We start from the raw sequence: 17025 nt of genomic DNA on the forward strand, positions 1-17025 counted from the left end.
TAATCTCTCTCTCTCTCTCTCTCTCTCTGTGTGAAGCAAATTGCTGTTTGCCGGTAAGGAAAGTATTAAAGGTGCCATGGCACTGGCAGCTGCTTCTTGGGGTACACTGGGGTGCTACAAAAGATCCCTGAAAATCTGCAGCATCTCCATGAAGGCAGCTCAGATGGCTGATGTTAGCAAGCAGTGGGGAATGAAGGGTCTGATAGGAATCTGAGGGTGCCAGCCCTTGAGAAACCGATTTGTAGAGAGTCAAAGCCCATTCTGGTGGTAGTGCTGTTTTGTTGGGTCAAAGTTACACTCCAGAATTCCATATTTTAGGGTAGCAGCACAATGAAGCCCTGGGCAGCATCTGCTGTGCCTTTCCCAGTGCATGGGGCTATGATTGGTGTTAACAGTCACAGCTAGAAAATCTGCCTTCCGATTGCCCTCTACAATGGGACCAGGAAGGTCCACGTGTGACCTGATGTGCATAATATGAAATGGTTGCTCTCGGTTGTAGAATTGCATTTTATTTAAATGGTATGCTCTGTACCACCCCTTCAAAATGTATGGTATATCCCAAGCCTGTGGTCCTTCCCTGAACCATCATGAATCTGTAATCCCATTGGCCCAAGTCTGATTCCGAGACCATTTTCAATCCCCCTCTTAAACAGTGTGAGCGAGACCAGTCGCCCTCTTAGCCTTTCCCCTTTCTTAGCCCTTCTCTCTGCCTCATGCCCCTTCCCTCGCCTAGGCTCCCCCTCCTTCCCCCTCCCCCTTCTCTCTCAGTAACCATTCTGTTGCCGGGGATGGGACCCCCAATAAACCCTCATCAAATCAGCACTCTCCGAAGCCGTGTGGAGTCTCCTTGCCTGCCTGCTGCTGCCAGCAAACTCACAGCCTAGGGGGCCGTCTGGGGACTCCCCAGGGTGCCCCTCCCAAAAGCGAACCACAACACTCGGTGGAAGACAAACCCTACAAAATCACAGAGCAAGCAAAATAATTGTTGATTAGACATTTCTTTTAGCATGGAGTGTTCTGCCCTTTCAGCTCTCCCAGCAACATAGGCCAAATCAGTGACTAGATTAAAAGGTTGTTGGAATTTTTTTAATGCTCTGACAACAGCAGCCAACTCAGCAATTTGAGGGTTCCTTCAACGGCTTGTACATCAGACTCCCACTTCTGAGTGTTTGGATCCTTCCAAGTGATAACCGATTTATGTGATTTTCCAGAGCCATCTGTAAAAACTGTGTGGGCTTTAAGAAGAACCTTACTTTTTAGAGAATTTGGGACTAGATGGAATGTTTCTTTTAGTAGCTTGTGTTTTGGATAATGAATAGAGACTTGTTCGGGATAGCTGTCTAAAGCAAACTGAAGGTGTTCACTTGTCTGTAATAGGGATCCTAATTTGTTTAGTTGAAATGCTGGATAAATGTATGTTGGATCACACGCTGCAGGAGTTTGGAGGTGGTTCCTGCCTTTAATGATTAATTGAGCTAAAAGCTCTTGAGGGATTGTAATAGTTTTTTTGGGTTAGTGTGGCAAAAATACCCATTCTATAATTAACAATTGATCTGTAGAAGACGGGTCCCACTGAAAAAGTTGTGCCTGGAAATGTGGGGATTTACCAAGAATAGCAAACTGGGAGGTTAGAGAGCGGTCAACGCGGTGTGCTTTTCGAGATGAGATAGCAGGTGCTACCTTTCGCAGCGCGTCGTGGGCATCTGGAGTTAAGATGTGCTGGGAAGTCAGGTCATGGCTCCCCTTCAGTAGGTTGAACAAAGGGGACAGCTCTTCTCTCGTGAGTCCAAGCAGTGGTCGGATCCAGGTGATGGAGCCACAAAACGGCTGTAAGTCCCTTAGCACTTGAGCCTTATCTTTGATGGAGAAACTTTGGGGAATAATGTCTCGCCTGCTGATTAGGAATCCGAGGTATTTCCATGGGGAGGTGTACTGGGTTTTTCAGGAGCAATATCAAAACCTGCATCTTCAGCTGCTGTCATAGTCTTTCTGATCCCTGTGTTAAGGTAAGTCTTGTCTTGGGAGCAAAGTAAAATTTTGTCCATATAATGTAGAATTATAGCCTCAGGGAAGGCTTTCCTGATTGGAGATATAATCCCAGCCAGAAACATTTGACAAAAAACATTGGCTGAAGAAGACCATATGCAATCTCACTGTTCTAAGAAATTGAGGGACTTAAGAGATTATCCAAGTGGAGAATCAACCCTCAGAGAATTGAAGGGGTCAGGGGCTTTTCTTCTTGGGGCACAAAAACCATCTTCAAGAGCCCTTGATAAAATCAAGAATAGGACCCCAAGAACAATTAATGGAATTTTTAGTAGACACAGGAGCAGAGACAACTTGTTTAACTGAAAAACCAAATGGATGTGCCATAAGCAAAGACACTGTCAATATTTGTGCTGCTAAAGGGGAATCCTTCCCCATTCCCATCATTAAGAATGTCACTATAAAGGGTAGTGGACTAACCAAAAAGGAAGATTTGTTTTTCTACCTCAAGCAGGTAACAACTTACTTGGCTAGGATCTCCAGATACCTTTGAAAGTCGGAGTAGTTCACAAGAAGGAAAGATAAAGGTCAAATTGGTTACTTTATCCACGCAAGATGAACAACTGATTAATCCTACAGTGTAGGCCCAACCAGGTAACAGGGATAAAATGAACATTACACCCATCATAATTAATCTCCTTCCAGACATTAAACTACCAAAAGTACCCCAGCACCCCCTTACAAAGACCAAAAGGTATTGGCTAAAACCCATAACAACTGAGCTGTGACATGATAATATTCTAGAGCCATGTACTTCCACATACAACACCCCATTCTTGCTATTAAAAAGCCTGACAATGGCTACAGGCTAGTTCAAGACCTACGTGAAGTAAATAAAAGAGTGCAAGCTGTGTGCTCATTAGTACAAAACCCTTACACCTTGTTAAGTTATCACCTACGCACTCTTGGTTCTCAGTAACTGACCTGAAGGATGCATTTTGGTCATGCCCTGTAGATTCTCCTTCTAGACACCTGTTTGCTTCCACCTGGGAAGATCCAGACACTGGAAGGAAACAGCAGCTCACCTGGACCTGGCGGCTGCAAGGGTACATGGAGTCTCCCACACTCTTCGGTCAGGCCTTGGAGAGCCTGTTCATTTCCTTTTCTCCACCCTCAGGAATACAAGTAACACAGTATGTAGATGACATACTACTCTCCAGAGAAAAAGAATCCACTGTAAAATTAGGCACCATTCAATTACTGAACCTTCTAGGAGAGAATGGACTAAGAGTATCTAAATCCAAATTACAATTTGTTAAAGCGGAAGTAAAATATTTCACACATGTAATTGGTCATGGTACCAGAAAATTGAGTACTGAAAAGATAGAAGGAATTTTAAATTTACAACCTCCCCAAGCAAAGAGCGAGGTTAGACAATTATTAGGCTTAATGAGATACTGTAGAATATGGATTGATGAATACACACAAAGTATCACAATTTTATATGAAAAATTAACTACATCAGAACCTATTAATTGGACCCAAGAGGATAATAAAAACTTAGAAAATTTAAAGCAAAAGATGATTCAGACCCCAGTTCTCTTTCTTCCTTCACTAGAAGAAGATTTTCACCTATATATTAAACCTATATAGGAATTACTTATGGGGTCTTGGCCCAAGAGTGGTCAGGATTCCATAAACCTGTAGCCTACTTGTCCATATTGTTGGTCCCTCTGTCCCAAGGATGGCAAACATGCATCCAATCAATCACTGCAGCAGCCATCCTAGTAACAGCCAGCCAAAAAAACTTATATTTGAGAGAAATCTGATAGAATACATATCACACTCCATCCAAACCATTCTTAAACAACGAGCAGCCGAATGGCTAACAGACTCTCATATTATACAATATGGGAGCACCCTCATCCATTCCACAAATGTAACCCTGAAAACAACCACCCACACCAATCCCACACAGTTCCTATGTGGAATCCCCAAAAACAAGATCTCATGCACAACTGCATAGTTTTTATAAACCTGCAAACAAAAATTCGAGAAGACCTCCTAGAGAGCCCATTAGCTGAAGGAGAAATCCTGTTCATTGACCGATCATCTAGAGTTGTAAGTGGAAAGAGGTCCTCTGGATACTCCACCAGAGATGGAAAAGAACTGTACATGTTAGAAAAGGAAAACTACCACCTTCCTGGTCTACCCAGGTAAGTGAATCAGATGCTTTGGAAAAAGCATTGCACAGACTAGATGGAGGTATTGGAACCATTTATACTGACTCTAAATATGCATATGGAGTAGTCCACACATTCGGGAAAAGCTGGGCTGAAAGAGGGTTTCCCACATCTAAGGGCAAAGACGTTTTACACAAAGAACTTATATTAAAAATTTTAGAGGCACTTAAGTTACCGAAAGAAATTGCAATGGTACATGTTCCAGGTCATCAAAAGGGATCTCTGGAGAAACTAGAGGAAACATCCTAGCAGACCATGCTGCAAAGGAGGCTGCTTTTGAGGGGGAAGTAAAGGTATACAGATTTTATCCAAGACACACACCCGAGAGTACACCAGACAACACTCTTCCCATCCCTATTTTTAAAGACGATGAAAAACAGAAACTCATATCACTAGGTGGAAAGGAAGATTCTGAGGGACGGTGGCATCTTCCTGATGGCCACCAAATGTTAAATAAAGAGCTCACTCGAGAAATTTTACAGAACTTCCACCAATCCACGCACTGGGGATCTAAAGCTTTAGCAGGTCACTTTCTTCAAAATTTTGGATGTCGGGGAATTGATGAATTAGCTAATCAAATTACCATAGGTTGGATAATTTGCCAAAAAGTCAACAGAAAATTAATGAGGAGAATGAGACCTGGAAGAATTGAAATTGCAATTAGACCCTTCCAAAGTATTCAAATTGATTTCACAGAAATGCCCCATGCCCAAAGATGGAAGTATTTCTTAGTGATTGTAGATCACCTTACCAATGGGGTTGAAGCATTTCCAACTGTTAATGCCACTGCTCAAACAGTAAGTAAGGTAATCCTAGAACAGACAGTCCCAAGATATGGAATTATAAATAACATTGATTCAGACCAAAGTACCCATTTTACATCATTAGTATTGCAACAATTGGCTCAATAATTTGAAATAACTTGGAAATTACATACCCCTGGCACCCTCAAAGTTCGGGAAGGGTAGAACGCATGAATCAGACTATTAGAACAACCTGGACCAAACTGATGTTAGAAATGAAGTGGACTCGGATAAAGTGCCTACCCCTTGCCCTTCTCAGAATCCAGAGCCAACCCAGAGCTGACTTAGGTTGTTCCCCATATGAAATGTCATACGGGCTTTCCTATTTAGCCACCCCGCATCAAGTAACTGCCAAGGAGTGAGGAAATATAAATGTGCAAAGGTATATTCAAATGATTGCCCAGAATCTAAAAGACTTAATGCAGAGAGGTCTTGTACCCCAGAACGTTCCTTTAGACTTCTATTTACATAAGATCTGCCCCGGAGACTAGGTACTTATTAAATGCTGGAAGGAACAATCCCTGACTCCATCGGGGGAAGGTCCATTCCAAGTTCAATTGACCACAGAGACAGCCATCCGAGCACAGGAAAAAGGGTGCACTTCCGTCAGTCGGGTAAAAGGTCCAGTAACACCACTGCAAGATAACGAGAAACCTCCATGAACTACTCTCTACAACAGTCCTCCCCAGTGTTATCCCTGAAATTATTATATCAATTGTTATTCTCTCACTGTTTTACAGAAGAGAATCTAATGGATGTTGTAGTTACTATTTAACAAGTTATTACAAATTTTCAATTCCATTTCTCCACCAGTGAAGAGTATAATTTCCCTGAGGAATGACCTTTCCTCTCAATAACTACGTCTTTTTTTTTTTTTTTTTAAATTTCCTTGGGAGAAACAACATGAATAGAACCAAGGCCAGTTCCAGGTAGGACTTTCCTGCATTTAGGTCCCTTCCTGCATCCAGGTACACTCCCATGACAACCAAGGGGTTCGAACCCAGGAGAAAAACCAGAGAGGTTGCAAGGTCTGCACCACCTATCAGAGAGTACCACGGCACTTCTTCCCACTGACCCCTGAGCGAGGGAAGGGAAGGTGCGCCCTACTCCTCATACTCTCCCTCTGGATCCAGTAGATCCCCCTTGTCAGAGCCTTCGTCTGCTGCCACCAATGCTAACATACAGTGTACCTGACCAAAGGAAACTCCTACCTCATAAAACACTCATTCCAGGCACATACTTATGTAAATCCCTTTTGTTATAATATGATGACAGTGAATACATGCTGAGAATCAGGCAAAAAACAGTGGATTGGTAGAAATATTGGAAATGCAAACCAGAAAAGGAATGGAGAATGTCCTGATCAAGAGAATTGGCTATGTTTCAATTTTAATTATATAGCCTAAAAGGAAGATTTTTTTTAAAAAAGAAAAAAGCTTATGAAGTTGATTTGGTTCGAGAAGTTCTACTAACTGAAAGGGAGAAACAAAAAGAGGACAATCCACTAGCTACCAATAAAAACTTATTTATTGTTTTAGCAGAACAAATTAGTAAAAATCAAAATATAACCAATTGTTGGGTTTGTGGAGGCACCTTCAAATCAGAAGCCTGGCCTCAGCAAGGAGTCAGTACTGGACCCCTCAAACGACTTAAACTAAATTATTTCCCCTCCCAAACTCCAAGAGATCAAGACAATTGGCTATTGAGGGACACAGTTCTTGGAGAAGAATGTATCTGGAGAAAAGGAAAAAGGTACACTGAGGAAGTTGTAGAAACTACCTGTAAAAGATATTTACTAACTGAGGATCACAAGACGTGGTGGATACGTAGCAAACCAGATACCTTTTGGTCAAAGAAGAAAATCAGAAACAAGAACTGCATATTACATCCCAATGAACAACTTCATTAGTGCTGGGACCTTAAAAGTCAGCCTTATTCAGTATTACCCCAAGTTTCTAAGTATTGGACCTCCACTTTTATCACTCCTTCACATTTTTGGGAGGCCTCCCCAAGGTTTATACTGGAATTGTGGGCAAAGAGCATATTCTAAACTCCCTTCTCACTGGTGTGGCAATTGTACCTTAGGAGCAATACGACCTAGCCCCTTTCTACTATCAGAAGCAGCTGGAAACCAACTCGGAGTTTCCCATGATGATAAATTAAAGAGACAAAAAAGATGTGAAATAGAGGGAATGCAACAATGGGGCGAAGAAGAGTGGGCCACCAGAGAGAATTTTAGAAACTTACGGACCTGCCACTTGGGCTCAGGACGGGAGCTGGGGCTATCAAACTCCCATTTACATGCTAAATCACATTATTAGACTACAAGCCCTGATTCAAGTCATATCTAATCAGGCCAAGAGTGCAATTGATTTTTTCAACGCCCAACAGAAGCAAATGAAAACAGCTGTATATCAAAACTCTTTAGCCCTAGATTATTTATTAGCCAAAGAGGGTGGAATATGCGGCAAGTTCAATACATCAGACTGCTGTCTGCATATCGATGACCATGGTGAAACTATTACTAAAATTACCCAAAACATCAGAAAGCTTACACGTGTTCCAGTCCGGTTTTCCCTCACCTACACCTGAATAGTGGAAAAATATGTTCTCTGGGGAGTGGTGGAAGAAAGCCTTAATTATTTTTGGAGTTTCCTTAGTTAGCCCTCTCTTTCTCCCCTGCTTAATCCCATGTTTCATTCATCTAATTACCTCAGTAGTACAAAGCATGTTCGCTAGTCAAAATCTTCAAACGAGACAACATTCTATGCCTACTGTCAAGAAAATCATAAATCTCAATCCAATCAAAAGCGATAGGAAAACGGGTAAAACGGCCCAGCAAGTTTAGATTAATTTTAAACAATTAAACACTATCAACAAAGAACTTTTACATTTATGTAAATGCAAAAGCCAACGATTAACATAAGAGAAAGAGGGAGGAACTGTCATTTATAAAATCTCTTACATGGCTTTTGCATTTGTGACTGGTTTATATTTGTAACTGTTAATTAGCTTTTGCATTTATAACTGTTTAAAGTTACTAGTTTGATCAAATAAAAGTGTTCAAATTAATGAAGTAAATAATATAAAATCATTATCAAGTTATACTAGCTATTCAGTAGATCCCAACTGAATGTTTAACAGTCCTGTTAAAATAGGTAGCAAAATAAGAACTATATTATTTTTATAATCCTTTGTTCTTAACCTAATTACATTATTTGTAAATTTAATTATCTCTTTTTAGTAGCCTTATACTTTCAAAGGTCCCAGTGCAGTTTCCTCTCACCAACAGCATGCAGCATTTTACAGACAATTTCTAACCCACTCCAGGTTGAACTGGTAACTTGATGCCACAGCAATGGTGCATACTAATGAGAGAGCTTCCCATCAAAAACCTCAGAGATATCATCCCACCCCAGTGACGGCACACTCTGGGAAAGAAGATCTTACCCCATCATCTACTAGCACCAATCACCTGAGACTGTGGGGGCGGAACTGCAAGTACAGACTGAGGGGAGCGAGAACATCAAAGGGGCAGCCTGGCCTGAAGAGCTGCCTTTGCTGTCTTTTACTGTGACTGGGACTGTGACTTAGCTACAGCAGGGGACCCCACAGTGCAGATTTTGGTCAATATCTCTTTTTAGAGACCTTTTTCCAGATTTGAAATGCAGATGCAGACTAAGTGCATTCACTGCAATGCCCTTGGGTTCTTGCCTTGGGGCCAGACGCCAGTTCAGCTAGAGATTTCCTCAATCCTTGGGCCTGGGACTTTATCCTTTTTTCTTTCTTTCCTTTCTTCTTTTTCCTTACCTCCCTTTGTTTTTCCCCTTTAAATAAACACCCTATTTTTGTTCAAATTGCCAAAGCTGTATCTTTTTACCACATTCAGCAAATTTTCAGACTTCTTTGCCAGCTCCTCGGAGCAAAGCATGAAATTACTCCACCAAGGCAAGTATGTGTAGTACTCCCTTGTGTTGGCATCGGTTCCTGTGGCAGAACTTGTCTTCCCACTGGACACTCACCTGCGCCTGAGCCTGTGGAGAAGCCCGGCTCCCTCCCCCTCTGCCCACAGCAACACAGACACTCCCAACCTTTCCCAAGAGCTGCAACACAGCCACAGGCACAGCAGCATCCCCAGCAGTGACACCACTGCTCTGCTCCATTCTGCCCTGCTCTGCTCCTCTAGTCACAGCTGCAAGCCTGTATCTCCACAAGAGGCTGTGGCCTGGAGGCGAGGAAGGAAAAAGATCTTTGCTCACAAACCGTGCCACAGACCCCATCCATGGGTCTTCCCACATAGCAGAAACGCCTGACCATTCAGAAGCAAATTTAGAGCTTATTCACAGGGTGAGAACAAAAGGAAGCTTCCAACACGAAGGGTTTATTTATTTATTGTAGTATTTATTCTGACTATCACTCATAACAAACTACAAACTACGAGCTATAAACTACAAACTACAAACTTCAAACAACAAAAAACAACAAAGGCCTCTTCCAGGGCTAGAATCTTCTGTCGGCCATGAACTGCTGCGTGGCCATGATCAGAGGCGTCAGGGAGGAGACTGGCTTGGCTGATGTTACAAACGGATGCTGCCCAAAGAGAAAAAGAAGCAATGAACTTCTACTTTCCCCACAGGCTGAAGCAGGCTTTCTCTGGCTACCAGAAAGATACAGAAAGGAGGGCATTCTGTGCACCTCTCTCTCCACATCCAGGACCTGCAGCCGCTTTGCCTTTTACCTGCAGAAGTTCCTGGGCAGACCAGCGCCTGTCCTCGTCCCTCTCCAGGCAGCAGTGCAGAAAGTCTCGCAGCCACGCCGACTGCTGCCTGGGCTTCTGCAGCTTCGGGGGGGCCCCGGTGCTTATCAGCTGTTGAACCTAGAGAAGAAGGAAATGCCACACTCTACCTGTCTGCTTCGCACCCCAAACTGCTCACACAGAGCCCACTGGACAAGCTCCACTCTCCAGTGGCACTTTACTCCCTGCCACAGGGTGGCAGATACCTTTCCTAGCCCTACTAAAACTACCCGAAGCCAGAGGCAGCCATAGCCAGTCCAGTAGGCAAAGGCTCTTGCCTTGACCCCTGATTTCACTGGATGATGGAAGTAGCAGCAACTCCATCAGCAAAAGCACACTTTGCTTCACACAGCTTCTACAAGTGATATGGAAGACTGACTTTTGTCCAACTCTTCTATTTCCAAGGATTATTCCATAAAATGCAGCTCAGCACTGCTCACTGCTCCCTTAGGCAAAGCTTCTGCCAAGCAAAAGGCATCCTGATTTTTAGGTCCTGTTCATGCACAAAAATGGCAAGGGGATGATCTGGCCAAGAAGCACAAGAGACTGTGCAGCCTGGAACCTATCATTTTCAGGTGTTGGCAAGCTTCCCAGGCAGAAGAATGGGAGCAGATTTTGTTAGGGTGACAGCAGTGTCTGAGAGCAGCTGCAGAGTACCGTGCGGGAGGTTTTCATCAGGTACGGAGGCGCTCCTTCCACCATCTCGATCCCCACGATGCCAAAGGACCAGATGTCTACTTTGGGGCCGTAGGGCTTCCTGGTGAAAATTTCTGGCGCCATCCAGTAAGTCGTTCCAACAGCTGATCTCCGTTTGTTCTGCTCAGCAGTAAGCTGAGTAGCAAGGCCAAAATCAGCTGAGGAGGAAAAACCACTCTGATCAAGCCAGCGTGACTTAGGAAAGCAAACAAAAGAAATCCCCACTGGACCAATGTCCAAGAAGGCAGTGTGGAACCCAGCTGTAAAGGGGCCATGCTGCCATTCCTCAGGCCTGCAGCCAAGGAAATACGGAATTGGCCACTTAGCAAAAGCCCCCAGTTTCAGGCAGTGGATTTTAGTCCCCTGAAGCTATTAGACTGTAACTGCCTTGCTTGGGAAGGGACACACACAACCCAAAGCCACCCCTGAGCCTTTCTTCCCATTAACACCTCCCTGCACCTTGTGGCTGTGCTCTGTGCTTGCAGCAGGGCAGCCTGCACTGTCACAGGCCCCACTGCAGGGAACTGGAGCCACCCAAAGGCAGCCCCACACCGCAGCCCGCCACGGCTGAGCCTGGCCAGCAACACCCACCCAACTTGACTGATCCATCCAAGCCCAGGAGAATGTTGTGGCTTTTGATATCGCGGTGGATCACTTGCTTGGAGTGCGGGAAATCCAGGCCTTGCAGGCACTGAGAGAGGAAAAAGAAACACAAGCCTAAGTGGACTTCATCCCACAGGCAGCAAAGTGGCACATCTGCAACACTGACTTCCTGGGAGATGGTGAGCCATGGCAGGACAGGCTGCTGGCAAGGGCAAGAGCCTGCTGCTCCACCACGAGAACAGCAGTGCCTTTCGAAGTGAGGGTGTGTTTGCTTCTGAAAGAGAAAGGGCAATTGTTCCTCTGGCCAGTGCCCTGCAAACACAGGCTGAAGGAGCCCTGCTGCAGTGGCTGTGCTCTCTCCAGCCAGACAGCAGTGGATGCCTTTGCAAACACCACTTTGGATGCAAGGCTCTCCTTTGAGGCTGAGCTCTGGGAGAGTCCTGTCAGTATCTCTTTGTCTTTGCCCCTTGCTTCACTTTGCACCACCAGCGCCTTTGCCCTTACAGGGAAGGAATGCAGCACACACAGGCTCCAGGCAAGTGTTTAGAGAGGCAAAGACAAACACACTAGAGGAAGGGCAGGGACACTGGCAGGCACTTCTGATGCTCTTGCTACTGCCAAGGACATAAGAGAAAGGCTTGGAAGATGAAATCTCTCCTCTCCTTATCACCCATTTGGAAGGACCATCCCAACCAAGCCATTGGAAGCACAAGTGCCATCCCTTACCTCCCGAGAGACAGCTGCTATCTCTCCTTCTGCCATGTGAGTCTCCCTGATGACATCATGTAAAGAACCTCCGTCCATGTATTCCATCACCAGCCAGAGTTCCTCGTCCACCAGGTAGCTGAAAGGAGGAAACAACAGCCTGGAGATGAACGCACGCACTTATACAACCTGATGGATTCTTGTTTCTGTGTCTCTCTCAGAGGAACACAGGAGGAAGTGAGTAGTCATTCACTGCGCTCTGCAGGACTTGAACTCTGTGCAGTTTAAAAGACTGCTCGGTATCCACACCAATGCAACAGGCCAAGGGAAATACAATAGACAGTGCTTTGTTAGCACTTCAGACCCATGGAAAAAATCAAACCCCAAACCCAACAAAACAATGTGGAGAGAGGACAGGAACTTGGAGGCTGTTGGCTCAGTAAGACAGGGCCCAGTCCTGTCTTTGAAAGCGCCCTTCAAGTTAAGTATGCCAGGAAAGATGAAAGCAGCCCCAATGCAATCTTTTCCCAAGATGCTGTAGATCAGCCCAGGAACAGGAATCAACAGTTCCATCCTCTTTTGCCAGTGCCTAAAGGAGTGTTTGAACCTCTGGCTTGCAGGATGTGAATGACCTTTCATGGCAGGACAGCAGAACCACTCACCTGTCTACATAGTTCACAAGGTTGGTATTCTTAGTGCCACGCATGACCTGGATTTCATTCAGGCACAGCTCGCTGCTGCTCTCTTGCAGGAGACTAATTTTCTTGATGGCCACCTAAAACAACATGGAAAGCCATGAACCAAAGAAGTCTGTGGCACAGGAGCACAAGGGGAACATGCAGACAGTGATTATGGGATGACAGTAGCCCCAGCTGGGCTGGGCCAAACTGCCTGGACATCAGACCCCGTGCTTGGGCACCTCCCAGGACAGAGAGACAAATACCCGTTGCCTTGTAAACCTGAGAGAAACACAGTCTAAGCTCTGCACCTCAAAGCTCTAACAACACCCACTGTGCCCACTGTCTTCCCCCAGGGCCTTCCTTTATCATTCCCATTGTCATTGACACACCTCTTGCAAGCAGGAAGCCATTTTGTGCTGGTAAAAATGGAGCAAAACTGCTGGGAAACCTTGGGCACTTCTAGGGGGCTTGATCATTACTCCAGCAACCACTGGCATTCTCCATTGCACAACTACAAAGCAAACCCTTACAGACATGACTGATAAAATGATGTTTGTCCTAAAATCATCCTGAGGGTTATTCCCCATAAGAAATACAACCCTACATATTTCACGGAAAAAATGCCGTGATGATGAAAACATCATTAAGGACACCTCCAAAAAAGACAATCCTCGCAATTCTTCACTTCAGGTATTTGCATTTCGTTCCACTAAAATACTTTACTTCACACCACTGATATTTGCAATTACTGCCTGATTGTAAAAAGAAATAACCCATGCCTCGATCCTCTAGGGATGTACACTAGGCTCTGAGCAGGACTTGGGCCCTTGAGACACTCCTTGCAGACCTTTCTCTCTCTAAGCACACATTCCAAAGGCAGCACTGCAGGTGACTACAAGACTACCATTCCCATGTACTGGCTAACAGCCTGAAATGAGAATTCAGGAATGATGCAGCCCCAAAGAGCAGTGCCAAGCCTCTGAGACACCACCTGGGCACTTAGACCCAGCCCTGTGACCTCCTCTGAACGATACCGCTTGGCCTCCTTGCATCCCCTGGGGCAGCTGAGAAGGACAAAATCTGTCCCCACTGTATTTGGCAGGCAGACACTGCTCTGCACTCCATTTGCCTTTGCAGCAAAGCTCCACTGGCGAGCCAAAGCTCAGACACAGCTCACAGCAGAGGGGAGGGCACTCGAGAGCTGCAGAAGCTGTGACGCTGCTTGAGGCTTACCTCTTCTCCTGTGGCAGTCTCCACTGCCATGCACACAGTGCCGAAACCCCTAGAAACAAAACAGCAGCAGAGAAAGAAGAAGTCCTTTAGTCCCTGCAAGTGCAAAACACTGCAGTCCAACAGGAAAAATGTCACGGAGCAAAGAGTAAATGGAACATGACAGATTCTTCTCTGGGTCTTTTCTCCCTTTTCTCTTACTCTAGCTGTGCATGTGTTGGATTTTTCCAGGAATTTGCCGGTTGGGTGTTCTTACACCTCTCCTTGGAGTCTCTCTGCCAAACTCAAGCACCACCACTCAGGCTTTCTGAGAAGCCTCAAGCCATGTAACAGCCATTGGAGGAAAGCCTCTAGACACAGATCCCTTCTCCAGCTTGCAAGGAAAACAGTGTCCAGCCACAGCCAGAGCAGGCAAAGGCTTCCATTGCTGTACACACAAATGGAGAAGTCCTCAAAACACAGGATCCTTAGGCAGCTGTGTTCTGGGTCCAGAGCCATTGGCAGTTGCTTCTCTTCCGTGCACCAGACACTGGAAGGACTCCACTTTTCTGGCGACTTCTTCTACATTTGGCTTCTGTTCTAGGGTGATGTTATGATGCTTGTACCCCCAGTCACCTGTTCTGTTTATGCTGGATGTTATATTCTGTGCCTCCAAGACTGGATCAGACAGTAGGGGCCGGGAGAAGAGGGAGCACAGAGTTTTGTTATCAGCTGCACTCTCCCCCGCAGTCTGCTGGAACACAGAACTCTAGTGTTGTTGTCTGGACACAGATGGGGCCAAACACCACACTCCTTTTGCTTTTTAGTTAGTTTAGCTAGCTAAGGCAGTCTGAGTTTTCCCTTTACTGTTTTTCTTTCCCTTTTCTTGGAACCATTTGAACCTGCTCCAGACTGGGACCCGGCAAAACACTGAGAGCTCACACTTTGTAGCCCACCAGGGCCTACTCTGCAGCCTTTCCCAGCACTGGAGGGACAAATAACAGAGTGACAACACCCAGGAGAGACTTTCTGAACTTGACATCTCTTCAGAGCAGCAAATGAGTTCTGTCATGCAGTATTGTTCATTTTATGTGCTGGGGATTGCTTGGCCTGTTAAATAAACAATTCCTTTCCACTTCTCTCCAAGGAAATTCCCAAACCAGCTGGAGGCAGTGGCCATGTGGGTTTGCTTTTGGGAGGGGTCCTTTCTGGAGGTTTCCTCCAAAATTCGCCCTAAACTGGAACACCTTGTACAGAGAAAATGCTGCAAGTCAATCCCATCTACAGTCACCAGAGCTGGCTTTCAAAGGGAACAGCTTGGTGGATTCTTTGCAGCAAAGGCCTAAAGTCCACAGGATCCACGAGGGGTCTGCCTTCAGGCAGATGATGGCTTTTCCTCGAGAGTGCATTGCCACTGGGCATGCCCCTGAATCTTTGCCTTCTGCAACCTCAGCCACAAAAGAGAGCAGCTCCTTTCATTTCTGCTTTTGGCTTCCTAGATTAGGTGGTGGTCATCCTGACCACTGAATTTTATTTGCAGCAAAATATTGGAAAGAAATGTTACTGAGAGCTGTTCCCTGACAGCTGTCAGCTGCTAACTTGACCTTTGAGGCAATGAAGTTTCTCCTAATTTCATTCCCATGTACTCTGTATTCTTTTATGACATGCCAAAATTATTTCTCCTACAAAAAGTGGCAAACAGGTGCGAACACACTTGAGGGACAGGAGATCTGCCAGGTGCTGCTCTTTGCCGCAGACAAGACATTGCCAGCATCCAGGTGTCTCTGCTGTGCCTTTGGACCACAGCTATAAATGCTGGCCAGCACTGAGAGATCACCTGGCATCACCTTAATGCATTGTCTGAACAGCTTTGGAGCTTGCCTGATGTCACTCTGGGGAGATGGGACACCAGCAAAACACACTGCCCCTCCCTTTGAAGAAGGAACTGTGGCTGCACTCACCCTTTGCCAATAGTCTCCAGTTCTGTGTATTTAGTCTCAGGATCTCCCTCACTCACCAGCATCTCTGTAAAAATCCCAAGGAAAGATGCTCACTTCAAAAGAGATCCCACCCTGCAGCAGGTCACAAAGGCAGCCCCACTCTCCGGGACACTGGGCCCTTTCAACTCAGTCAGTCGGGAAACAACAACACCACCGCACCAGCACCACCTCAAAAACAGCAGCAGCAAGACAAGCAGCCCTGCAGCACAGATGGCCTGCACAAAACTAAAAGTCTGAAGTAAAATCTAAGCACACGGAGAAACAGTCAGAGGAGACAGGGATCAGAAAACTCTAACCAAGAGAAGTGGTTGTTGTCTGTAAACATTAAGGGCAGCAGGAAAAACAAAGCCTTCCTGTTCTTGGCAATGAACACTCTGCAACATTCAACACAAGCTTTCATCCTTGCAAACATCAAAGGCATCTTGGGTTCTGGAATCAATTTTTGTCATCAGCTGCCTTCTCCAGAACAGGAAGAATATTTGCAAAGTGCTTCCAGCAGAGCCCAGATCTCCAGCTTTAAGCAGGACTTTGCCTAAACAATGCCCTTCAGCCTTTCAGGAGCAGCAGCTCATGTTATAAGCTACTGTGATGGCCTCAGGAATGAGGTCCCTCAGCCTTTAGGACAGGCTGAGTGCTGGAGATGACCTTGGCCGTGCCCACAGCAGCTGGGCCCCGCAGGAGCTCCTTGAGGCTTACTCATTCGCGAGGTCACGGCCTCCTGCTCAGCCAGAAACAATCTCTGCCTGGCCTTTTGCCTACAGGGAAGCTCAGGCAAAGCCAAACCAGGCCGAGCTGCTCTCAGAGGCAGGAGCAACACCCCGCTGATCCCTCGCCACCTCAGAGCACAACAACAGGGCCTGTGTGGAGGAGGCCTCAGGACCTGGCACTCAGCTGAGCAGGAGCAGGAGGTGGGACAGCTCATGCCGACACACGCACACACAAGTCACTGCTCCTGCACACAAGGATCACAAAGGACCTACTCAGCATGGCCAGGCACTTGTCCTCTGTCCTCTCTCGCTGCTGCTCTCTGCTGCCAGACGAGCTGGTCGTGCTCCAGGTGCACGAGCTGCTCGTGCTTGAGCTTCCAGCCTGGGCACTGGAGCCTTCTCCCGAGCCTTCAGCTGCAGCTCGTGCAGGTGCCAGGACAGAGGAGGTGGAGCTCTGGGACAAGAAATGAATTTGGGTTACAAATGTGCCTGGCAGAGATGCCCCTCCCATCCCATTTCACATGCAAGCCCCTAGGAAGATGCTGCTGGCCACACCCAGGGCTATTCACCTCTCAGCCTGTGCAGCCCGCTTCAACAG

The 17025-nt window shown here is 46.0% G+C and overlaps 1 protein-coding gene across 1 annotated transcript; it reads right to left on the minus strand.

Moving 5' to 3' along the window:
* Positions 1-9407: 9407 nt before the first annotated feature.
* On the minus strand, positions 9408-16951 carry LOC135291677 (serine/threonine-protein kinase PAK 3-like). The gene is made up of 9 exons (XM_064405936.1): positions 16701-16951; positions 15682-15745; positions 13745-13793; positions 12494-12606; positions 11853-11970; positions 11115-11214; positions 10485-10681; positions 9771-9908; positions 9408-9622 (listed from the first exon to the last, which is right to left on the minus strand). Exons 1-9 carry the CDS (start codon positions 16936-16938, stop codon positions 9533-9535), a joined length of 1107 nt encoding a protein of 368 aa, XP_064262006.1. The 5' UTR covers positions 16939-16951; the 3' UTR covers positions 9408-9532.
* Between the last annotated feature and the right edge of the window lie 74 nt (positions 16952-17025).

The sequence above is a fragment of the Passer domesticus genome, unplaced genomic scaffold (genome assembly GCF_036417665.1).
Source record: "Passer domesticus isolate bPasDom1 unplaced genomic scaffold, bPasDom1.hap1 HAP1_SCAFFOLD_102, whole genome shotgun sequence".
Taxonomy (NCBI): domain Eukaryota; kingdom Metazoa; phylum Chordata; class Aves; order Passeriformes; family Passeridae; genus Passer; species Passer domesticus.